Source organism: Lontra canadensis, unplaced genomic scaffold, assembly GCF_010015895.1.
Source record: "Lontra canadensis isolate GAN:19392208 unplaced genomic scaffold, GSC_riverotter_1.0 scaffold13, whole genome shotgun sequence".
NCBI lineage: Eukaryota > Metazoa > Chordata > Mammalia > Carnivora > Mustelidae > Lontra > Lontra canadensis.
The window spans coordinates 9867336-9891577 of NW_022631007.1; the positions used below are offsets into that span (position 1 = coordinate 9867336).

General features: G+C 40.4%; 2 protein-coding genes across 18 annotated transcripts in view; one reads left to right on the forward strand and one right to left on the reverse strand.

Annotated features, from left to right (window-relative positions):
• TRIP12 (thyroid hormone receptor interactor 12) overlaps positions 1 to 15405 on the reverse strand; it is a 140957-nt gene extending 125552 nt beyond the window's left edge. For 7 of the 17 annotated variants that reach the window (XM_032857432.1, XM_032857431.1, XM_032857427.1 and 4 more), the window contains exon 1: positions 14104 to 14295. The gene's annotated coding sequence lies outside the window, so the exon portion shown is untranslated. Of the gene's footprint in view, positions 1 to 13501; positions 13594 to 13794; positions 13816 to 14103; positions 14298 to 15387 lie in introns of those variants that run through there. The other 10 variants (XM_032857428.1, XM_032857423.1, XM_032857424.1 and 7 more) reach the window with 6 other exon arrangements.
• Positions 14364 to 24242, forward strand: part of FBXO36 (F-box protein 36) — an 85111-nt gene continuing 75232 nt past the window's right edge. The window contains exon 1 of the mRNA XM_032857435.1: positions 14364 to 14842. Within this exon, the coding sequence (XP_032713326.1) occupies positions 14747 to 14842 (96 nt within the window). The 5' untranslated portion in view covers positions 14364 to 14746. The remainder of the gene's footprint in view (positions 14843 to 24242) is intronic.

Here is a 24242-nt window from a genome sequence, read left to right on the forward strand (position 1 = left end):
AGGCTCACTCACTATACAAAGCAAATTAAGTCCCTTAAAAAGCAGGCCATTTCAGAGTGTCCAACTGCCAATAATAATGTTCACTAATGATGGCCTAGAGTCAGGCACAAAACACATTCGCAATCCTCTGAAAAGTCAACACGTACAATGACTGGTAAAGAGCCACATGAAAAAAAAAAAAAGGTTTTCACTGCACTGATCTTTTTTCAGAAGATTTTACATGTATTCCTTTTTCTCGAAAAAAGATGTTTTTAAGCTTTTTATTGAGTAAAAAAATTTTTTTTTTTTTTTTTTTTTTAGATTTTATTTGAGAGAGAGGGAGGGAGAAAAAGAGCACAAGCGGGGGAGCCGCAGGCAGAGAGGGAGGGAGAAGCAGGCTCACCACTTAGCAGAGAGCCCAACACCTCCATCTCAGGACTCTGGGATCATGACCTGAGCTAAAGGCAGACAGGTAACCTCTGGAGCCACGGAAGTGCCCCTAAGAAAACTTCTAAAAGAGAGAAGATTTATCCTCTAATGATTAAAAAAAAAACAAAAACAAAAAACTTGACCTTAGAACTAGATAAAGGGAATATGGGATATTCTTTATACTACTTTAACTATATTTTTATAAGTCTGAAGTTTTATCAAAAAAAACTTGAGCCATATCATACATTTTATTGAAACTAATAGTAGTAGTCAAAAAGGCTATCATTAGCAATGACAGAACATTTGAACCTGGATCAAATACAGATACTCTCTCCAAAAAAACTTTTCACCAAAACACTTAATGTTAGTCCAGGTCAGGAAATATTTTTACTTTCAATCTTTAAAGTGTCATTTTAATTATCCATTAAATTTACTAACACCTAAATTATGACATCAGAAAAACAAATTCACACACTGTTGACTATAATTTCATACATTTATAGCAACTGTGAAAATAAGTCATTTAAAAAGAACTATTATATGGTTCTTTTATATAGAGTAAAAGCTACTATTAAACTCCTTCTAGAAGTCAATACCCTAATCAAAAACGTGTAATATAGCAACTACCATTTGATCACCTTACCGGGAACAAGGCACTATGTTTAGCACTTCTCTCTCACGAAAAACTCAAAAGAATCTTATAAAGTACAATTTTTTTTTTGAAGATTTTATTAATTTATTTGACAGACAGAGATCACAAGCAGGCAGAGAGAGAGGAGAAAGCAGGCTCCCCGCGGAACAGAGTGTCCGATGTGGGGCTCAATCCCAGGACGCTGGGATCATGACCTGAGCTGAAGGCAGAGGCTTTAACCCACTGAGCCACCCAGACGCCCCATAAAGTACAATTTTTCTATACTTTATGCCTTAATAACTTGCCCAAGATCAAACAACCACGAAACCGGAACCCAAATTCATCCTGCTGATGAGTCCACCCATACTGTCAAATGATCTCCTTCAACCCTTCTCCTTAAAGTCTACCACTCACGGAATCCACCTTCTCAAACCTGTCTTTTTAGATAGACTATCAACAAATGAAATGCCTTCCTTCTCTCAAAAAGAATGGTTATTAATCGTAATTACCCATGGAGCACGTACCCTTTACCAGCCATTGTTTCAAAGTTTTACATGGTAACCGATTTAATCCTCACAACAAACCTAAAATAGGTATTACTATCATTCCCATTATACAGATGCAAAAACTGAAGCCAAAATAAAGTGACTGACCCAGGGTCACAAAGTTAATTGTATCAGAACCAGGGTTTAAGTTAAATCCCAGTCTGCTCTTAGTCACTTATACCAAACTCCTGTATCACTTACACATTATGATGCTATCTTTTAAGACATACAAATGTCATTTCTAAATCCTGTGAACCAAGTAAAGGCAGCAAGTAATACTCTGGGGCAGGGGTTGGCAAACTTACGGCTCACAGGCCAAATCTGGACCACCACTCCCTTTTGTAAATAAAGTTTTATTAAAACAAAGGCAATGGCTGCTTTTGCTCCACAACAGCTGAGTAATTACAACAGAGACTACAGGACCCACAAAGCCAAAAATATTTGCTATTTGGCACCTTATAAAAAAAAGTTTGCTGAGCCCAGTTCTGGAAGACAGTGTATAAGCCTTCCTCTAAACCATCCAAACAGACATTTTTAAATTTAACAATAAATTTATAAATAAAAACAACAGCAGCTACCATTCAAGTATATACTACTTACACAAGATTCTCATGACAACCCATTTTATACAAAAGAAAACTAAGCCTCAGAGGGTTTAAATGACTTATCCAAGATCACATAGGGAAGATCTTGTTTAAATCAGAGTTTCTGGCTTCAAGCCCATATCCTTTGTACAGGGCACTGCCTTCAAAATATATAAACGTGTATACCCATGAAAAAGCAAAACTGTTTAAGAAAACTAAAATTTCAGGATAAAAATGCCAACTTTAAAAAGAAAAATATTCATGTAAATGTATGCACAGATATTAATTGGCTCATACTTTCATCTTATTTTTCCATTATACTGTATTTATGTATTTCCTATTATTCCAGTTGGGGTTATGAACAACCCAGAGATACTCAAAGCAAAGCAAGGATATGGTATATTCTCCCTATGGGAAGTTTTGGGCAAAAAACTCACTTAAGTAAACACAGAAAATAAACACAGCATCTAGAATTTATTTACTCGGTACAATTAACTCTCCTTGAACACTGAAAAATTCTACCCTCTTCTGAAGCAGACTCTGATCTACCCTCATTACACCTTCCTGTCTAGAATGTCCAACTCTCATCTATTTACCAACTTACCTATCCATCCCCAGCCCAACTACCTCTCCATTTCGTACCCCTCCTCTCGTGGAGACTAACCTATGTATACCAGTGAGCCAAGGGAAGGATTCAAGAGAGGTTGGTTGCTGTTGCCATTATTCAAAGAACCTTTTCTTATTATTCTTATCCCATTCATCTCCCACACCACTAGCCTGGTCTACAGCACTGTTAGATTATATCACACATATTCACAGTGATAGCCACATCAGAAAGATAACAAGGAACTGAATATGGAATTAAATGTGATCAAGTATACATGGATGAAGACAACTATACTGAGAAATAACTGAGTAATTCTCTGTTCCTAACAACTCTGTTCCTAGTCACCTGGTAAGACATCTGAATAGTGTCTTAAACTCAGTTTAAGAGTTTTTATGGTTACTTTTGTTTCCAACTTTATCTCCTTCCCTAATGAGACTATAAACTCAAGGCCAAGGACATCTTACAACTCTTCCTTATCCCAAATCTTGATTTAGGACTTTAAGTATTCAAAAAGATCTTTAATAATACATACCATTTGCTTATTATTTATATATAAATTCTACGTCCACTGCTAACTTCAGACTACTTACGCTGAGAGCACCGACATCTTACAGGAGCATTTTTCTAGGCCTGAGTATTACTAATGAAGTTCAAGCAACATCTCTAAAACATAAATGCAGCAGTTGCTGAAACCAGCCTAATTCCTTCCAGTGGACTGTGACTCTAATACCGGACCATAAAACAGACATCATTCCAGAATGACTTTTTAGAACCATTGTTTTACTAAGTCTCTGACTATATGTTCCTTAAGAGAACCACAGATTAAGCCATTCCTAACTTTAAAACTCTTAATATGAAAACTTCCCAAATCCTTTACTATCGTATTAAAAATTTAAATAAACTCAGCAGGCATCTTATAAAAAGTTCTAAGTATCTCTAAATATAGTAAACTCTGAAAAGTTAATTGTGCATTATGAATCTTCTTATTTTTTCTTTTAGTAACAAGAAAGAACTAACACAGGCTGAATGGAAGTAAATGCATAAGTTGAAGGTCCAGCCAACAGAAAAGAAAATGCTGCTATTCCAGCAAACATTGAGTTTTCTGATTCCTTAGCTAATTCAAGAACTATAAATTGCATACCACTTAAAACCAGTGCCACAACGATGATCCCAAATGATGGTTAACTATCTCTTCGGTAACTCCCTTCAGAATAGTTAGTGTAATGAGAAGGTACCTGGAGAATAAATGGCCTGGCCTAATATACAGGCAGCTGAAAAGTAATACTAGATGGTTCAAAGAGGCAGAAGCAGATTATCTTACAGTGGCACACCAAAGGCTGAAATTCCCCAAGTCTTACCTCACAGCAGCAACTGCAAGGGCAAACTTTTCAAAAGAGCGGGTGAAGAGTAAAATAAAAAAAGAATGAACTCTGCAATTAACAGTCTAGTTTCCTAAGAAAAGTATTTAGAGGTCAAGATGTGTAAATTAGCAGTGAAGTTCCTAATGACAGTTGAGAAATAATTAGGAAACTAGTCTGATCACAAAGCTAAGTAGTACTGAAATCTCCTCAAAAATCAGCCTAATTGTTGCCATCTGCTGGGAGAAAGGCAGAAATGCTTGTGGGTCTGGGACAGAGTGGGGTAGACTTTAAGTCTAATTCCCTACTGAGACTAGGCCGCTCTCCCTAGGTGGTGGACACAAGACAAGGAAACATGGTTTAATAAAGGAAAAATTAGGAAGCTGCACCAATGCCTTGAATAAAAGTCTGGTCGAGGTGCCTGGGTGACTCAGTTGGCTAAGCATTTGCCTTCAGCTCAGGTCATGATCCCAGGGTCCTGGAATGGAGTACCACATCAGGCTCTCTGCTTAGCAGGGAGCCTGCTTCTCTCTCTCTCTCTCTCTCTCTCTCTCTCTCTTCCTCTTTGTCTGTCAAATAAATAAAATCTTTAAAAAAATAAAATAAAGGACATTCGTCTCTTGTAGTAGCAAAATACACAGCCTTCACAAACATTTTTAGTTCAAAGTCCACGAACCCTCACAGATTTTGGGCTATACAGCTTTAACAGGTGTTAAGTCACCTGTTAAGCCTTCCTCTAAACCATCAATCTTGCACTAACTGCTAACATCTCTGTTTCTACTTAAGAATAAAATGAATTCAAACTGCAATCAGCAAAGTCTACAGGAATACTCTAGAAAAGCTGCAGTAAGAAAACTAAATATGACTGCTACCACACCTGAATAAAGCATTATTCTTTGTATCTTTAGTTACCCTTCAGCCACCAGCTAACCTCATTTCCTAATTTTGAAATCCTGTTTTGTGTACTTTTATAAAAGTAACAGGGATAACAAACAATCTACCATGACATAAGCCAGAGTGCTAAGCAAATATTTTACTAAGATATTTAACTTGATTAAACAGGCAATATTGGGGCACCTGGGTGACTCAGTTGGTTAAGTGTCCAACTCTTGATTTTGGCTCAGGTCATGTTCCCCACATCAGGTTCCATGCTCTGCAAGGAGCCTGCTTGAAATTCTCATTCCCCCTCTCCCTGTGCCCCCCCCTGCCCCCCCCCCCCCCTCAGAAAACAACCAACCACCACCAACAAAAAACGGCTAATATTAACTTGCACTTTTTAAAAATATATATAAATACTGGAATGCCTGGGTGGCTCAGTTGGTTACCAACCGACTTCAGCTCTGATCATGATCTTGGGGTTGTGGAACCAAGACCCACTTGTGGGGAGTGGGGAGCCACTCCCCACTCTTGGGGATCCAGAATCTTCCAGAGATTCTGCACTCATGAGCTCTCTCAAAATTAATAACGGAATCTTTTTTTTTTTTTAAGTATGTAGGGGTGCCTGGATGGCTCAGCTGGGTAAGTGTCCGCCTTTTGCTCAGGTCACAATCCCAGGGTCCTGGGATTGAGCTCCGCGGGGAGCCTCTCTCTGACCCCCACCCCACTCGTGCTCTCACTCATTGTCTCTCACAAATAATAAATAAAATCTTTAAAAAAAAATTATGTAATACTTAAGCCACAATTTACTATTCTTAAAACGTTTTGTTATTTTACTGTACTAGGTGCTTAGCAGAAGTTTCCCTTATAAAGAGGGCTGACATTACTGAGGAATTCACAAAAAATTATATACTAATTTTCCAACAGTACTCTGAATTAAAAAAAAAAAAAAACTGAATAAACAATAGAGGAGTGTGTTAAGACAAAATGACTGCCAGCTTCCACTAAAGGGGAAGAACACTATGACTGAACAGAGGAGATATGGGAGTCATTTAGACAGCTCCTGCTCATTTAACAGAAGTATTCCAACTACTAAGTACGGAAACTTAACCAGATATTTTACCTTTACTGCTTCTTTCACCCCAAAACTTACCACAGTAACCCCTTACACAGTCCTAGAAATGGAAGCCATTTCATAAAAGATAAGATCTATATAAGATCTGAAAGCACTTTTTCTTTGTAGATCATTTACAAATCAAATTATTTCTGTCCCCTTTTTTATGCTGTCACCACTTATTCACGGACCAACACTAAACTCAGCATGTCTATTGGTTAAAACTAACTTCTTAATTTCTCCCATTTGAAAACCTCAATCATCTCCGCCTGATTCCCTATTTCATAGATGTGGACCCTCTACTCCAAAGGGCCAGTTTATGGGACCATTAGACCCTCACCTCAATTACACCTTTTTAAGCTCCCCATCCTTCTCTCTACCCAAACAAATAAGGCCAGTTCAAGTCCAGAGACTTGAAGTCTCTCCATGAAGTCCTCCTCAACCTAGTCAACTTCAACCTAGGAACCTCTCTCTAAGCTTCTGAGTACCCACTGTGTAAAACTCAACTTTATACTTAACAATATGCACAATGTTCAATGTTGTGTTCTACTGTCATAGTTTGAACTCATCTACAGTAAAGTACCACATCTCTTCAACTTAAGAAATCTCATTTTATAAATCTATTTCTCCTCAGCATTTTTCAAGAGGGTATGAAACCAGAAATGCACATGCATTAGTTGCTGAGGAAATATTTGCACAATGAAGGCACTTCCAACAGTTTATTCAGTAAAGCCAAATTTCGTGCCCTAATTTATCAGTTTCTTAATTAAGATTCTTCTATCAGGTTTTCTAAATGTAGAAAACCTGCATTTACCATAGCTACAGGATACTTCTCTATGCTAAACCCCATACCATATGTAGTTATCACTAAGTTCAACAAGGTAAGTGATTTTCAACTAAATGAAATCATGGAACTCAGGACAAGAACCTTCTGTATTCCTTCCAGCAGAGACCTGGCACACAGTAAATACTAGATAAACATGTTTTTACCTAGTAGTAAACATAATCCCCAAATGCTAAACCTAAGGTAACAAAGTTAGTAAAATAGTGTAGCGCCTTAACAATCCCTCAAAGGGGATGTTCATGAGCCTAATTCTGAAAAATTTATATTCTAGCATCCTACACTCAGCTACCAAACCCTGAGAAATGAAAATAAGCAAGCTGACAGAAACTATGGCAAATGGTGCTACTATTATTTCACAATATAGTTCCTCAATGTGTCACCAAAATAAACTGTCACCGCCATGCACAATGCCGGTCAGGAGCCTTGTGCCAGCCACCGTGGCAATGGAAGAAATGAGAGCTTTATCTCCAAGAAGCCAAAGATCTAGTTAAGAAGAAGTAAGTGACTAATTATGTAAGACAGATGGTGAAAGCAGTTAACTAAAACTACTAAGACGTCATGGAAGGAAGAAGTGAGGAGTAAAACTTACAGGAGGTTCTAGAAAAAAGTGAAGTGTGTATCTGTAGCTACAAGAGACGCAAGACGAGGAAGGGTGTCGATCCAGGCCGACTAACCAAAGTCCAAGCAAGGAAGCTGAAGTTCCTGGAGTGTGTTCAGAGAGGACCAAGCAGCTCAGCTGGACTGCACGCAGCCAAGGGTGCAAAAACGGACAAGATTACAACATACTGGGACACAGCAGACATTACAGCACGTTCATGTATTTACTATTTACAAGGCAACTACAAGCACTAGGTTTTCAGAAAGACTTAAAAAAAAAAAAAAAAAAAAGCAGGGGTGGGGGGAGAGAAGCCCTCCATATGATCTCCATGAACCTGCTCTCTAAGGACACAAAGCAGCTTAAATTACAACTCAACAGTGAATTTCAGACTGGCAGTTATCTGTAAAAACTCATTTTGGGTTTCCAGGGCATCACAGATGTTTACCAGTATAAGGACTTCAAACTGAGTTAATTTGACCTCAAGAAGATACAGCACAAGGTACATCTATTTATTCAGAATGCTGCCCACGGGTGGAATGAGTAGGAGTTTTGAAGTCAGGGTAGAACTCATTGGTTATGACAGCCAACAAGTTGATTAAAATACACACTGAAATTCTGTAACTTTAAGTCTTAAAGACTTGCTGATAGACACTTCAGCTTATAAATAGTCTTCAAAATCCACATATGGGTAATAACATTTTATTTACAGAAATAAATATATCCTTTCTAAAAAAGAAACAAAGAAACTAAACAAAAATGCTGTATAAAACTCAACTGCATACTTAACAAATACATGCATCTCATCGTATCAAAATATATTTAGGGCCTCAGTGTGGAATTTAAATGATCAACTATTATATGTAAATAAAGGATGATTAAAGACTATGAAATGGCTTGTCCTCATTTTTTTTATACATGACTTAAAGTAACGCATAGTCCTAAAAAATATCCAAAAGATTAAAAAGAAAACACAAAATTTTTAGCATCAACTATGATTCAAAAAGTTTGTCAAAACGAGTAAGACATTAAACTGTTACAAATTATTTTCACTTACAGCAGTATTTTATTCTCACAAAACTTGTTCCTTTAATAAACATTCAGATTCCTTAATGCAGGCCAGACACTGCTAGAGAGACTTTAAAAAAGGGGAAGACAGGGCGCCTGGGTGGCTCAGTGGGTTGGGCCGCTGCCTTCGGCTCCGGTCATGATTTCAGGGTCCTGGGATCGAGTCCCGCATCGGACTCTGCTTAGCGGGGAGCCTGCTTCTCTCTCTCTCTCTCTCTCTCTCTCTCTGCCTGCCTCTCTGTCTACTTGTGATCTCTCTCTGTGTCAAATAAATAAATAAATCTTTAAAAAAAAAGGGGGGGGGGACAGACTTCAATTAAGGAACATCAGTTAAGGAACACTATCTATCCTCCAAGCCTTTCGTGTCTACATATAACAAAAGTATATTCTAGGTAGAAGGATATTAACAAATGAGGCAACGGTCAATGCTGCAATGAACCAGTGAGGAAGGGCCCTGTGTTCCAATCTACCTAGCCTAATCTCCTAAATACAGTGTCTAGCATACAAACGACAAACCTAGGTTAGGTGGCAAAAACCACACTTCGGATTAGGCACTTAAAACTCACAAAGGTTCAACTATTCGCCCAAGTTCACAAAGACAGAAAAGGCAGTCAAGACAACTACCTAAGTCTTCAACCTTCTAATCAGGTGTTTGCATGAACAATGAATGCTGTTCTCTAATCAAAGGACAGAGTGGCAAGCAGATTTTCTTTCCCCACTCCAAGTAGAGCTGCAGAAGTTTACCAAAAGCTTCTGCGTGCTCAAGATGAAACAGGCATGGGGACGCCTGGGTGGCTCAGTTGGTTAAGCAGCTGCCTTCGGCTCAGGTCAGGATCCCAGCGTCCTGGGATCGAGTCCCACATCGGGCTCCTTGCTCATCAGGGAGCCTGCTTCTCCCTCTGCCTCTGCCTGCCATTCTGTCTGCCTGTGCTCGCTCTCTCTCCCTCTCTCTCTCTGACAAATAAATAAATAAAATCTTAAAAAAAAAAAAAAAAAAGATGAAACAGGTATGTCTGAATAATGGACAAGTTCCTTTTTCTTCTGGCCTACCCAGTTTAATGAAACTGTAACAATCACAACCAAAATCTGAAAGGCCTCAAAGTACTCTTAAGAGACTTATCTCAGCCTAGGAAACAACTTTTCTTGCCCATAACCTAAAATCAGTAAATTAGGGTATTCAATTTAAAGAACTGTATTGTTAAAAAATCCAGGACACTGGCCAAGTTAAATTTTACTTCAAAATCAAGAGGCTGGTTCAGCATCAGTGTATTTATCTATTTACTGTAACAATGAGCACCTACTCTGTGTTCGAGTCACACAGCAGACCAGGTAGCGATTACAGAGAACTGATAGAGGTTTAGGCCTTTAAGAAATCAGTATGAACTATACAAATGCACTAAAAGAAAACAGACAAAAGTAAGGCTAACATTACATGTTAAGAACTACAACAGGATTATATAACAATCTATAGATTCTATTTATTGTATAATATCAACTTCTTTCTTACTCTTTCACCCTTTCCAGGCACTCGATGGCACAGCAGTCAGAAATACAAGAGGCTGTGATCACAAAACCAAATAGCATCCTAAAGAATCTGTTGAGGCTAAGAAACCTTCCAAGTGGGAAGACTGGTTGCATAGTCAGCAAGACTAGGCTAACATTACTGGTTTGGAGTGGGAAGGAAAAATGGGTATTATTTTCAATTAGGCATACGTGTGTACCTTCATGCAAAACACAGGGATGATACAAAATAATCCTTGACTTCAAGAAGCCTATAATCCAGTCGAGGAAACAAAAGCAACAGATGTTAACAAATTTAGCACTCTAATCCCAAAATGGAGCTTATTTAGATAACCAAGAAATAAAAAGTAAAGGTCATGGGGTATAAATTTTTGAGGAAGTGATATGAAGGGGCCAGTTGAAGTGAACTGAAATGGTTTAAATAAAGGAAAAGTGCATGTTACTGGCAGTAGAAAGAATGTGAATGAAGAGGAAAAGCAACAAACAGGTTGCTTTTTCAACTTGAGTCTGCTGAAGTACCTCAGCAAATGGAAAAATAAAGGGGCAACTGGTGGTATCCTATTTGCTCAGAAAGATCCTCACCCACCCACTTAAAAGAAAAAAATATTAATAATTTTTTAAAAATCCCCCTAAACCCTGTAAAGAAAACAGATCAAGATTTGGCAATATTTTCTCTTAATGGTGGAAAGTCAATTTCTTAAGAGCCACAGACCAGAACAGGTACATGTCATCAACAATAAAATGTAAAGAAAATCTCTAAGTATGATTAACGTATTTATTCTGTAAGAGATATAGTGAAAAAATATCTACCATGCTGATGCAAAAAATAATAATAAAAAACAGAAATTCGGCCCAAGTTCCACTACCGATTTAATAGTTTCAAAATATAAGTTGCTGTAACTTCGTATCTGCAACCTACCTCACATCAAGATCACCCCCACCCTGTCACTACCACTGCTGAGAAGCTCTGTGTTTTCAGTGACCTCAAAATAGCTAACATAATTTTCTAAAACTAATGATAATGTATTATACTTATTTAGCAGTTTGTAGTTTTTCACAACCATTATATCCACTGGGTCTCAAAAATCACCCAGTGAGGTAAAACAGTGGTTACCCATTCCTATTTCACAAATAAAATAACTGGAGACCAGGGGCACCTGGGTGGCTCAGTCAGCCTTTGGTTAAGTGTCAGGTCTTGATCCTGAGGTCCTGGGACGGAACCCTGCATAAAGGCTCCCTGCTCTGCGGAGCAATCTACTTCTCCTTCTGATCCTCCCCCCTGTTCATGCTGGAGCTCTCTAATGAAAAAAACAAAAAAACAAAAAAACAAATACTTAAAAAAAAATACTGGAGACCAGATAGGTTAAGTGAATAGCTCAAGGTCACACAGCTACTACTGGCACTGTGTGAATTCCCAAGCCATTGTTTGCCTCTTTGCTGGAATGATGTGCTTAAATAGGATCATAAAATCTTACCTAGATAACATAAATACAGTAATCTTAAAAGTTAAAATGGAAAGGTAAATATTCAAATTTACTTTGCTCGGTGAAAACACGGATTTTATACTGACTTAGCATCCCCTTAATTTAAAAAAAAAATTATTTTAGCTTAGCAGCTTCTGGAACTCTAACTGCCAAATTCTAAAACTTTTAGAAAGGAAATGAAAAACTGAAACAAAAGGCCTGCTCACGGACACAAACTAAACAATAACCGTGAGCTCAGCAGACTTACAAACCCCTCAAACTCTCTAAAAACTGGGAATCCAATAGAAATGATGATAACGTTATTTATATTCTACATTAATTACATGGCAATTCTTAAATCCTTATGGATACTGGCACATTCACAGAAAAGCAGATGTAGACAAAGCCCACAAACTCCAACAATGTTAATATGCTCTCTTAAGCGTAAAATAAATGAAATAAAAACTCTCCAAACAATCTCACAATGATGTGTAAAAGCCACACTAATTCATTAATGTTTCTGGGCCTGAAAATGGAGCAGGGCTGTTTCAAAAGAAATTTACTTTAAAATTTACTTCAAAATTCACACTTAGTATTGATCTCTTTGCATAATGAAAATAAACCTTAATAAAACTATCTGCATGCAACTGTCTCTAACCTGATGATGCCATTCCTCAACCTTAACCGCCCCCCCACCCCCTCCACCCCGAGTAAATGCGACACACAAACACACCACACACAGGCCTCATATATAGGCCTCTTGCCTTTTTCCCCAACAACTAGGACCTTTGTTCCAAGCGTCGGTTTTTTGCCCCACTCAATAGCTCTTTCAACTTTCTACCCTGTATTTTTTGTTTTGTTTTGCTTTTAGAGAGGAGATCCTCAGCCTCAACTTTCTGGGTCTTTAAAAAATGAAATGCCAGAAATATCTATAGAGAAACTGGAGAGGAAAAGAAAGTTGAACACAGCACTAAAGGGCCTACAAAACGGAGTAAAGCCCGGGGATCGGGTGACCTGGCAGCCCAGGCAAGATCCGGGAAAGGCCGACTAGGAAAGGAAGACAGCAGGGGAACAGTTAGACGTCCACTCAGAACACATTCACTGCACTAAGAAGCATACCCCTGAACGCCTCACACACGAACGTTTACTCACTGACACAGTCCCTCCTTCAATTAACTAACGAAGCAATTAAACTCTACCCACCTCCAGACACGACGGTCAAGCTAAACGTCCCCAAAGTAAAACGGCGTTATCAAAGACAAACGAACGTGTCTTAAGGGTTTAGGAGCAGCCCCTTCCGTTCCTCCTTACCACACAAGGTCCCCCCAGCAGTTCAAATGTGTTAAGTTATTTCCTCCCGATTTGCATGTGTTTTTAAATCTTTATTCTTTTCCCTGTAGCAAATTAAGGATTCCTGTTACTCTAAGGAAGGAAACGCCACGAAGGACAGGATTTGGGATTTTTCCAGCCTTCGTTATTTGAACTCCCCTTAACTTGTTTCTCAACTAGAAACCCACTCACCATGGAGGAGGATGGAGGAGAGGGTGAACTGAATGGACAAACGATATAATAGGTTTTATGTAATCCACATATAAATAAATTAATCGCCTGACTCGCTTTGAATGCTAATACGATTGGAGTGACAACTGGTCCACCTCCCTTCCAAGTCCTGGACCCCCACCCCCGATTTCCACTCTGATCTATTCAGAAGCATGCTCTGCTCCTCTCAGTCAAGTTTCTCGGCCTCTTTTCCAGCCCCCCCTGCACGCCCGTCTCTTCGTCATCCTCAATCTCAACTTCCCACGGCTAAAGAAACTGCCCAGCGCAGACCCCTGTCTCCGGCCTCGCCCGCCCACAGCCCTCCCCCCTTGGCAGGAAACCCCTTACTGCGGTCTAAAGTCACTCCGGCCTCTCCCTCCTCTGACCCTCGCTTCCCACAACTGTTGTCACTCGAGCTGCTCCCTAGTTTCCATTTCCGGGCCGTCCCCGGTCCTGGAGCCTCCCCTCTCCCGGTTTCCGGGCCCCCCGTCCCATTTCCGGGGAACCCTTGCCGTCTTCACACCCCCCACCTGCACTTCCGGCCCCCCACTTTCTCGCTTCCTAGACGCCCTCCAAGCTCCAAAGCCCACTTCCGGCCCCCCCCGGCCCCCACCGGGCTCCCCAAGACCCGCACGCCTTACCCCGGTTCCGTGAAGGGCCCTCCTCATCGCGGGGGCCAGAGGGGGGACCCAGCGAACCACCCCGCTCCCACCCGGCCCCGGTCTCCCTCGAGCGCCTCGCCCGTCAACCCCCGGCCCGGTCCTTCCGCGGCCCCGCCGCTGCCGCCGGGAGCAGGCCGAGCGGGGGCCGAATCGCGGCGATGACACAACCGGGCTTCCTGGGACTTTCTGTTCCAGCTCCTCCCCACCCCCCTTGCCGCCCCCCCAACCCCTCGGCACAACCCCCTCCCCCAAGCCTGGCCCGGCCGCTCGGAACTGAGCCCCAATTACCTAGTTGGGCCCCAAAGTCTCCGGTCCGGACTCGGTGGCGCGGCAGTAACTTCCACTCGCTCCCCCCCCCCCCCCCCCGCGGCGGCGGCGGCGGCGGCGGCGGCTCCTCGGGTCCCTTCAATTATCAGCTGAGCCGCAGCACCGCGGCCGGCGTGCGCCTCCGCCCGCGCCGCCTCCCTCCCCGCCCGTTCCTACACCCTCCGGGAACTATTTTGCTCGTCGGCTTAAGCTGACGAGCTCGTCCGCGGGAAAGGCCCGCTGCCTACTCGCGGCCCATCACATCGCCCCTCCCTCCCCCACCGCCCGGAGCGACTCTCCCAGCGGCCGGAGATCTCCTCCTGATCCCTTCGAGGGACCAGGAAGGGGAATGTGGAACTGTGCTTGGTATCCCTCCGCCGGGGTCACCCCCTCCCCTCCATGGTAGCAGGAACTAATTCCCTTTCGGGTCACCGGGGACCTGAGGTTTGAAATTTCACGGACCAGAGTTCCCTCTGACTCTTGGGAGAGAGGTCGACCACCCCAAGGCAGAAACCCCCAGCTAGCTCAAAAGCGGGGTTCGATTTAAACTAGGGCTTTGGCCCCATGACCCCAATCAAGCCCCGCCCCTTCCTGGTTGTCTTAGCGACGGCGGTGGCGTCCCAAGATGGCGTCGTGGCTGCCGGAGACTCTGTTCGAAATTGTAGGACAAGGCCCAGCGCCGAGCAAAGACTATTACCAGTTATTGGTCACCCGGTCCCAGGCAAGTGCGAGGCGCGGTTTACCCTCTCTAACACCCTGTCGCCCGGGTGGAGCGCGGAACGCGAGCCGCGCTAGGCCGAGAGCGACTGTGGCCCGCCGGAAGCGTCCGGTCCTAGCTCCGAGCCGGGAAGATTTTCCTCGTCACCTGGGCCTCCTCGGCCGGCTCCTCGGTGGCCCGCGTGTCTTTTCCCAACCCCAGCCCGGCTCGTCTCTGGCGAGCTTTCTTTGCCTTCCCACATCGCCGCCCGCTCCCTTCTTGCCACCCGGGGCTCCTACCCGCAGAGTTCCCTCCGCGCGAAGAGAAAAACAGGCGTCCCTGGCTGGCGTGCAACCTCACCTCAGCGTGGGAAGGAGAGAAAGAAAGACTCAGCCAAGTGTCCCAAGGAGGAGCCGGCAGGGGAGGGGAGAAAGGGAAGATCTCTTTTCCAGGGTAGGAGCTAATCATGGGGGATTTTTAAAATCTCATTGTGGTCTTTCCGGTACCACGACCACATCAAAACTTCTTTATCTCTAGTAGGAATTGATCGTTGAGAGCTTTCCCCTTACCTTTTTGGAGCCCCTTCTATCCCATTGAAAGTGTGCGGGGGGTGGTACAAAAATGTTTCAGCTGCTCTGCGCGTCAGCCCCACCCATAATGACATCTGCTCCACAACAATAAGACCGAGGATTATGTTATCGCTGGAGTAAAGTAACCATCAGCCTATTTTTATGACTACTTTAGCTATTTAAGGTGGGCTTTTTGGTTGATTTATTGTGCTCATAAAATGATCAGGTTGAACTGGGCCTCCACTCGGAACACATTTTCTGATTCCTGGCTGAGCTTAAGCCTGTCTCTGAGATAAAGCTCCTTGTACTTTAACAGATGGTATTTCTATAAAATGAAATTTAGAATTTTGAATATATTTGTTTTGGTATAGCTATTGAATATGGCATCAGTTTTCCCGTGAGCCCTTAAGTAGGCAAAGAATGCTTTTTTAATTGCTTCAAAAGCATCTTTTAAAAATAATACATGTATTTTTAAACCTGATATTTATAAATATTGCAAGTATATCAATAATAAAAGTGTGATAACCTGTCAAACTTAGATATTGAATTGAACATTTTGGCGGGGGGATTTTTACACATTTAATTGGAATTTCATAATCGCTGAAATTCTTCTTGTTGGACATTTTTAGAACCATTTTCCATTCGTCTTAAGATGTATGATCCTACAGTTTTTCACTTTCTAACACTAATGATTGAAAGCAATAACACCTTACCATATTCATACTTTGTTTTCTATTTCCATCTACCTCACCTAAGTTAAAATGTTCTAATGTTTACAGTTTTTTCCATAATTTGTCTCTTAAAAAAATTTTTTTTGAGGATTTCTTTTTCTTGAAAGTCCATTATTACAAGTGTACTGTCATGTGTACTATCATGTCCTAAGCATCAACGAATGAATACTTGTTTAGCTTTTTATTTTAGTAAATTAACCATAAGAGTGTTCCTGGCCATTAGTTTTCCCCAAGAATGCTTCTGTTGTTGATGTTCAGACTTTGCTCTGTAGTCTCTAACTTGGGCACACGCCTTCTTCTAGCCACTGTGTTTTATGAAACACCCCTCCCCCACCCAAGTATTCTTACAGCTTTCTCTCTCTTCTTCTTTTTTCTTTTCTTTTTTTTTTTTCCTTTCATTTTCTTTCTTCTCTTTTCTTTGTTTCTTTCTCTCTTTCTCAGATCAAAAACTGACTTTCATTTGAGGCCCTATTCTTCGTGTCAATTGCTTCTATATAAAATCCTTTTCAAGCTGATTCATTTTCTTTTTTAAGCAGGCAGAATATATCCACTACAGTTCAACCAGTGCAAGTTCATCTCAAATCTGATTAATTCACTCTCTTTTTAAAGTAAAATTGGTTGTAAAAAATAGTAAGCCAAAAAAACAGTCTTTTCAGTCAACTGTCTTGAGAATATGCTATTTTCTGACCACAAGACAATTTTTCTAAGGCTCAGCACAGGAAACCAAACATCCACTAAGAGGTGGTCTGACATAAATAAGTACTAAAACACTAGAATTAAAATGAGTTTTATAAGATGGACTTTTTCTGAAGTGACTTTCTAAAATTTTTCCTCTCTCTTTCTTCCTTTATTTCCAAAAATGTTGTACATTATTCGAAATAGGCCCCAGATTTAGATGGATCTTTCTGTTCTTCTGATTCTCTTTTTTATTCTTTTTCACTGCTTTTATTTTTATTGGCTTTAAATTGAAATAACTGCACATTTCACATGGATGTGAAGGCAGATATCTCTCATTAGGGTCATACCACTGTTGGTATAGTCCAGAATATAGATGTTATACATAAATATTTTTTTTGCCTTCTTACTTATACAGTAACAGTAAATATATATTTTTATGCTTATAGAGACATTCCCAATTAACAACTAGATACCATGATTTTTTGTTTTTTTCCCTAGAAAGGCACTTACAGAATATAATTTATGGTCAATATAGTTTCTCACATTTGATCTTTATAATGATCTGAAGGCTTAGAAAAATCACTGCACTGCTTTCTAAATCAAAGATTTATGCAATTATTTTCACTCTAGTTTTAGTAGTATATATATTTTCTTATATTGGATTCTAATTCTTTGAAAACTGCTAGATTCATAGTAAATTAGAACTGGAAAGAACCTTGAATATTATTTAGGCAAAGGATACTCCACACTTTGCTTCTAAGAAAATCTTAAATTGTATTCCTGAATGAAGAAGATCCTTTCCTTAATTTAATCAGCAAGTTGGCATTTACTATGGAGATGCAAAATACAAGATTTTTGGCTTCAAAGAATTCATCTTTCATTCCACAAATCTGTATTAAGCACCTTTTATGGCCAGGTACTGTTCTGGATGCTGGGAAAACATCAGTAGACCAAACAAAATCCCTCCTCTTGTGGAGCATGTAATCTAGGTGAGAGAATATAGTTAGTGATTTGATTTATATAAACACTGAAATGGCTTTTCAAGAACAAAGGAAGTTCATAGCCAAATTAATGGATAGCACAGATGATTTAAAATCTGAGACCAGAGGAAAAAAAAATCACTTTAGAGTAGAAGGCTCGGGAGGGTACAATAACCAGTCTTTTACTCTTGAAACTCTGTCTTCTTCGTTCTCTTGAAGTGGAAGTATTGCTTAAGGTGGTCACCCCTGGTGACTTAAGTTTAATGTGACAAACAATGGAAAACTGCTAGAAACAGTAACTGTATGATGAAAATTGACAGATAGTGGCCTCTTGCACCTGTGTTAGGAAGTCATCCCAAGAGTACCAACATGTGATAGTCGGTCCAGCGAATAAAAGGAGGAAGAATGAGTAACAGATTACCTTAATTTACCTATTTTACTTAAGCCTACTAAAAACTCCAAAAAGATACCTAAAGCTAATGTCATCTGGAAAGAAAAAGAAGAAAGAAAAGAAATTCCAAAAGCTCACTCCTCAAAAATAACAAATATTTTTGATGTGCTTTAGAGTTGTAGCTCTGACAGAAAACATGTGAGGTCGCATGGCAGCCTGTGACAGGAAACTGTCCTCTCCAAAGACTTCTGAAAAAGGAATTAAAACTAGACTTAGTGGCTGATGTTTTAGGCTTTGCAACAAAGAATCTGGCCGATACTGTTTCAAACTGCATAGCAATTTTAAAGATTTAAGATTCAAGCACAGCCTAATAAAAATGTTAATACATGCACCCTTTGACCCTGCAAGTCCATTTCTAGGATTTCATACACAAAAATGCTTTCATCTATGTACGAGGATATGTGAGCAAGAAGTTCACCAGAGTGAAATAATTGTAAAAACATACTTCCATTAGTGGAAATTTCGTTAGACTGAATCATTCATACCAACGAATACTATACAACCTTTTAACAACAATGTGATGGATCTCTTTAGTAGAACAGATCTTAAGCAAGAAAAGTAAGTTTCTGGGTTAAACATTACGGTGATGATCCTGTTTGAAAAAAATGACCACCACAAGAGTTGTATTTTATTTTGAATAAATGTTAATGAAATTTAAATAAATGTCAGAGGAAACAGTTGAAGCTCTTGACTCTGAGGGTTGGAATTTTGGATTGCTTTCACTTTCTGCAATATATATATATATATATATTTTTTTTTTAAGATTTTATTTATTTATTTGACAGACAGAGATCACAGGTAGGCAAAGAGACAGGCAGAGAGAGAGGAAGGGAAGCAGACTCCCTGCTGAGGAGAGAGCCCACTGCGGGACTCGATCCCAGGACCCTGGGATCCTGACCTGAGCCAAAGGCAGAGGCTACCCACTGAGCCACCCAGGCGCCCCAGCATTATATATTTTTGAAAGCTCCAAGTTTTTCTACAGTGAACATTTATTTTTATAATCCGAGAAAAGCAATAAAAATTGAAAATGAAAAGGTGGGCAGATAGCACTGCTCTGTACTTGAACTTGCATCTGTTGCACCAGTATCATCTCTGAGCCACCTCCCATTACATGATGGGCAGCATTAATAAGTGTCACCAGAGACTACTGACCGGGGGCAGGGAGTGGTTCTAATTCAACAAATTCAGAGAGTGAAAATGGATTGATGATTACTTATGAAATTTTAATGTCTAGAAATTCCTGATTTTATGGGGTCTTTTGCTTTTTAGGTTTGTTTTTTTTTTTTAAGATTTTATTTATTTATTTGAGAGACAGTGAGAGAGAGCATGAGTGAGGAGAAGGTCAGAGAGAGAAGCAGACTCCCCGTGGAGCTGGGATCCCGATGCGGGACTCGATCCCGGGACTCCAGGATCATGACCTGAGCCGAAGGCAGTTGTCCAAGGAACTGAGCCACCCAGGTGTCCCGCTTTTTAGTTTTTTAATGTAGGTAATACTTTTGAGAAAGTAAAAGATTGTCTTCTGTTGCTTTGTTGGGGGTGAGATAGTACTAAGGCGCCATTAAGGAACAGAACTTCTCAAGTGAATTAAAATTGTATTAACTAGACACCAGGTTGCATATTTTAGAAGGCGGATGGGGTGCAGTCAAATAGAGATCATGATGGTATTTCCCCAGGGGACCCAGGAGCCCCTAAATCATGCTCTACTCTAGTCCCACTCCCCACATAAGGTCCACAAGAGTCACTGGCATAGAGAAGATAAAGCAAAGGAGAGTAAAACATACACTCCTTTTTTGTTTCTGGTTACTCTTTCCTTGTCCCTAAGGGACTGTCTCCCACTAATGGACTGAATGTTTCTGCAATCTGTTTCGCCCATTGTGCCCAATGGTCACCATCCACAACCAAAATGTTTCTGCACAGAATGTCCAGAATTCAGTGGAATGTTTGCATTCACTTATTTTCCTCTTCCCTGTTATTTACGATTGACTTCTCCTCCTCTTTTGGGGGGCTGGCTCTTTGTCTCCGAAAGTCCCTAATTTTTCCCTCTGCTGTTAAATATAAGCTTTTCCCTTCTTCGCTCTTAGAACTTTCAGCTTCAGCCCAGCCCTCCCCAGGTCCTCCTCAGGAGTGTTTTGGTTTTCCCTCCCGCTCTTAGCAGTACCCACAGTGAACACCCTTCCCTGCCCTACAGGTTCTGCCAGGTATTCCTGCCTACTGCATTATCCTTCTATTCCTCAGATCTGACACACTTCAGAAAAATGATTCCTAACCTGTGCTACTCCGGGATGCACCCATTTCCAGCTGTGAAATTGCTTTTGATCAGAAATTTAAATTCCCTTTAATTTTTCAAAGTGACGTGGCACTTTCCAGGAGAGAGGGATAAAAATACAAATAAGAGGTTAAATTCTTGAAAATGACAATATTCAGTGCTCTACCCAATTGTCAAGTGGCTCCTAACCCCTCATTTCAAAATTCCATGACAGCTTGACAGAGCTCCAATATCATCTTTTCTCAGGTAAATCATTCAGCATCTGCGAGCACCTCCTCAATCTGGGCAGTTAATTTGGTCTCACCCTGCATTGACACATATTTGTCTCCTAATTATATGGGGCAGTAGAGCACTGAATTGGGAGTCACTGAGTCATGGATTCTTTTGTTCCTCCTGCTAGTCTGCAAGCTCTTGACCTGGGGCAAGGCACTTAATTTGTCTGGGCCCCAATTGTCTCATCAACATTATAAGGTTACTACTCTAAGAGATCACAAAGGTTTATTCCATTTCTTAAGTGCTATTTTGTATGAAAGTAGTGTTTCACCCTGGAAAAAGTAATGGATTTTTTTTTTTTTAAGAAAAATTAGATTTGCATTGAAGATTCTGTATTAGTAGCTATGTGACCTATATAAGTCTTTACCTGCCTGAGGTTCCATTTCTTCATCCATAAAATGAACAATGAAAAAATCAACTCTTGGTTATTTCACTGATATGGGAAGAACAGATACATATAAAAAGCACTCCAGGCCAGGGTTTCTCAAAGAGAGCTTGAATCATCAAATGAGATTGGAAAATCCTGGGTTAAACACAATCTATTCTCTTCTCCTGCATTTGTCAGAGCCTTTAAAATCCTGCTGTCCACCATGAATCTCCCAAGAGGAGACTGTACCATGGGGCTTTTCCTGTAGGCTGGTGACTTTGGGACCCTTTTTCCTCTCTGAGCATCTCCAGAGCTAAGGTTCTGGGGAATGCTAACTGGAAAATACCCAGCAGTGTGCCTGGTACAAGAGCAGCAAATACTGAAGAAATGTTTAAATATTTACATGGTCTTCTTCCAATGCCAAATCAGCCATATTTCACCTTTTTTTTTTTTAAGATTTTTTTTTTTTTTTTGAGAGAGAGAAAGCATGAGTAGGGGGAGGGGAAGAGGGAAGAAGCAGGCCCCCCGCTGAGCAAGGACCTGCCCCCTCCTCCCCATTCCGGAATCATGTTCTGAGCCAAAGGTAGATACTTAGCTAACTGAACCACCCAGACACCCCTAAATTTCACCTTTTCATGAAAATGATTATAGGTACTCTTGAATCCTATTTCATTTTTATTTTTTTATCTTTACACTTAGCTTGTATTTCTACAAAAATACCTGTTGGTGTTTTGATTGGGATTGCAATGAATATATAGCTCTATTTTTGAGGAATTGACATCTCTACAATATCAAGTTTCCAATCCACAAATACAGTATATCTGTCTTTAAAAAAAGTTTTTTTTAGGTATTCCTTAATTTTGGTTATGGATTTCTTATAGTATAGAAATCTTATATATATATTGTTAGATTTCTAGGTGTTTGACTATTTTAAGTTATCTTGCTTCTCAAAATTGTATTTTCTATTTGTAGCTACTAATAATTGATTTTTTTTTAAGATTTTTTTTTTATTTATTTGAGAGAGAGAGAGACAGTGAGAGAGAGCATGAGTGAGGAGAAGGGGAGAGGGAGAAACAGACTTCCCGTGGAGCTGGGAGCCCAATGTGGGACTCGATTCCGGAACTCTGGGATCATGACCCAAGCCAAAGGCAGCTGCTTAACCAACTGGGCCACCCAGATGCCCAAAAAACAATTGATTTTTGCTTCTAGTAAATATCCTTTTATCTGGTGATTCTACCAAGTCACTTACTAATTTTAGTGATTCATATTTTTTCAGATTTTATGACAAATTCATGTCCTCTGTGCATAGTGATATATTTCTTCCTTTCGAATCCTCATGTCTCATTTGTCCTTGCTGTATGACATTGGCTAAGACTTCCACTAAAATGTTGAAGAAAGATGATGACACCAGGCATTCTTGTCTTGTTCCTAGACTTATGGGGAAAGCTTTCAGTTTTTTGCCAAAGAGTGTGATGTGTGCTGTAGGTTTTTTCACATCAGGTTTAAGGTGTTTCCTTTTATTTCAGGTTTGCCAAAAGTTTCTATTCTGAATGGATAATGAATTTTATATTTCAAAAAAATTTAAAAGAACCCACTGAGGTCTTTCAGCTATATTCTAAAGTTCAAGGTTGCTGTTTTTCTCTAAATTATTATTGAGGTTATTATAAACTTGAGTGCTTCCTGGCTCCAGGACCATCATACTCCGCATTCCTTAAAGAACACCCATTATTTTCTCATGCTGTCCCTGTGAATTTGGCCCCAATCACTAGAATCACTTCCTGTCATATCCCCACATCCAAATTCTCCCCCTCCTTTGAGTCTCATCTAAAATGCCTGCTTAAGGGGCACCTGGGTAGCTCAGTCAGTTAAGCATCCAACTCTTGATTTCCTTTCAAGTCATGATCTCAGGTTGTGAAATCTATCCCCGTGTCCAGCTCTGCACTGGTCACAGAACCTGCTTAAGATTGTCTCTCTCCAGGGGCGCCTGGGTGGCTCAGTGGGTTAAAGCCTCTGACTTTGGCTCAGGTCATGATCTCAAGGTCCTGGGATCGAGCCCTACATCGGGCTCTCTGCTCGGTGGGGAGCCTGCTTCCCTTTCTTTCTCTGCCTGCCTCTCTGCCTACTTGTGATCTCTCTGTCAAATAAATAAATACATAATCTTAAAAAATTAAAAAAAAAAAAAAAAAGGTTGTCTCTCTCCAGGGCACCTGGGTGGCTCAGTGGTTAAGTGTGTACCTTCAGCTCAGGTCATGATCTCAGCGTCCTGGGATTCAGCCTTGCGTCAGGCTCACTGCTCAGCGGGAGTCTGCTTCTCTGACCCTCCCCTCTCTTATGCTCTCTCTCTCCATCTTCCTTTACCCTTCCTTCCCCAATCTCTCTAATAAAAATGAATAAATAAATGCCCACTTAACATTTGAAATCAGTGGGGAAGTGAAGAACCATTAATTATTGTAACAACTGGTTATCAAACAACCACAAAAATAGAAAAAAATTTAACTAAATCCCTATCTCATACTGTCCATTAAAAATATTTTATATGGATTGAAGAAGTACATGTTATGCACACAAACATACACTAGGAAAGTACCATAAGAAAATAAAGGAGAATATTATTTGAGTCTGGAAGTAGAGTCTTCACAAAACTCGAATCTGGGAGCCATAAAAGAAAAGAATGGCAGATCAAGTACATTTAAAATAAAGTTTGCCTTGGTGGCTCAGTTGGTTAAGCATCTGCCTTCAGCTCTGGTCCTGGGACTGAGTCCCATGGGGTTCCTTGCTCAGCAGAGAAACTGCTTCTCCCTCTGCCTATTGCTCCCCCTGCTTGTGAGCTCTCTCTCTCACACAAATAAAATCTTAAAAATAAATAAATATAAATAAAATGAAATACAGTTTTGTAGGTGCCAGGTTGGCTTACTCGAGCATGTGACTCTTGATCTCGCAATTGTAAATTTGAGGCCCCGTGTTGGGTGTAGAGATTACTTAAGCATAAAATATTTTTTTTAAATAACAAAGTTTGTTTCATGAATGATACTTAAAATTAATAAATTGCCTGGGAGAAAACGTTGGCTACAGATTTTGTAGGCAAAGGGTTAACATACTCAGTACCTAA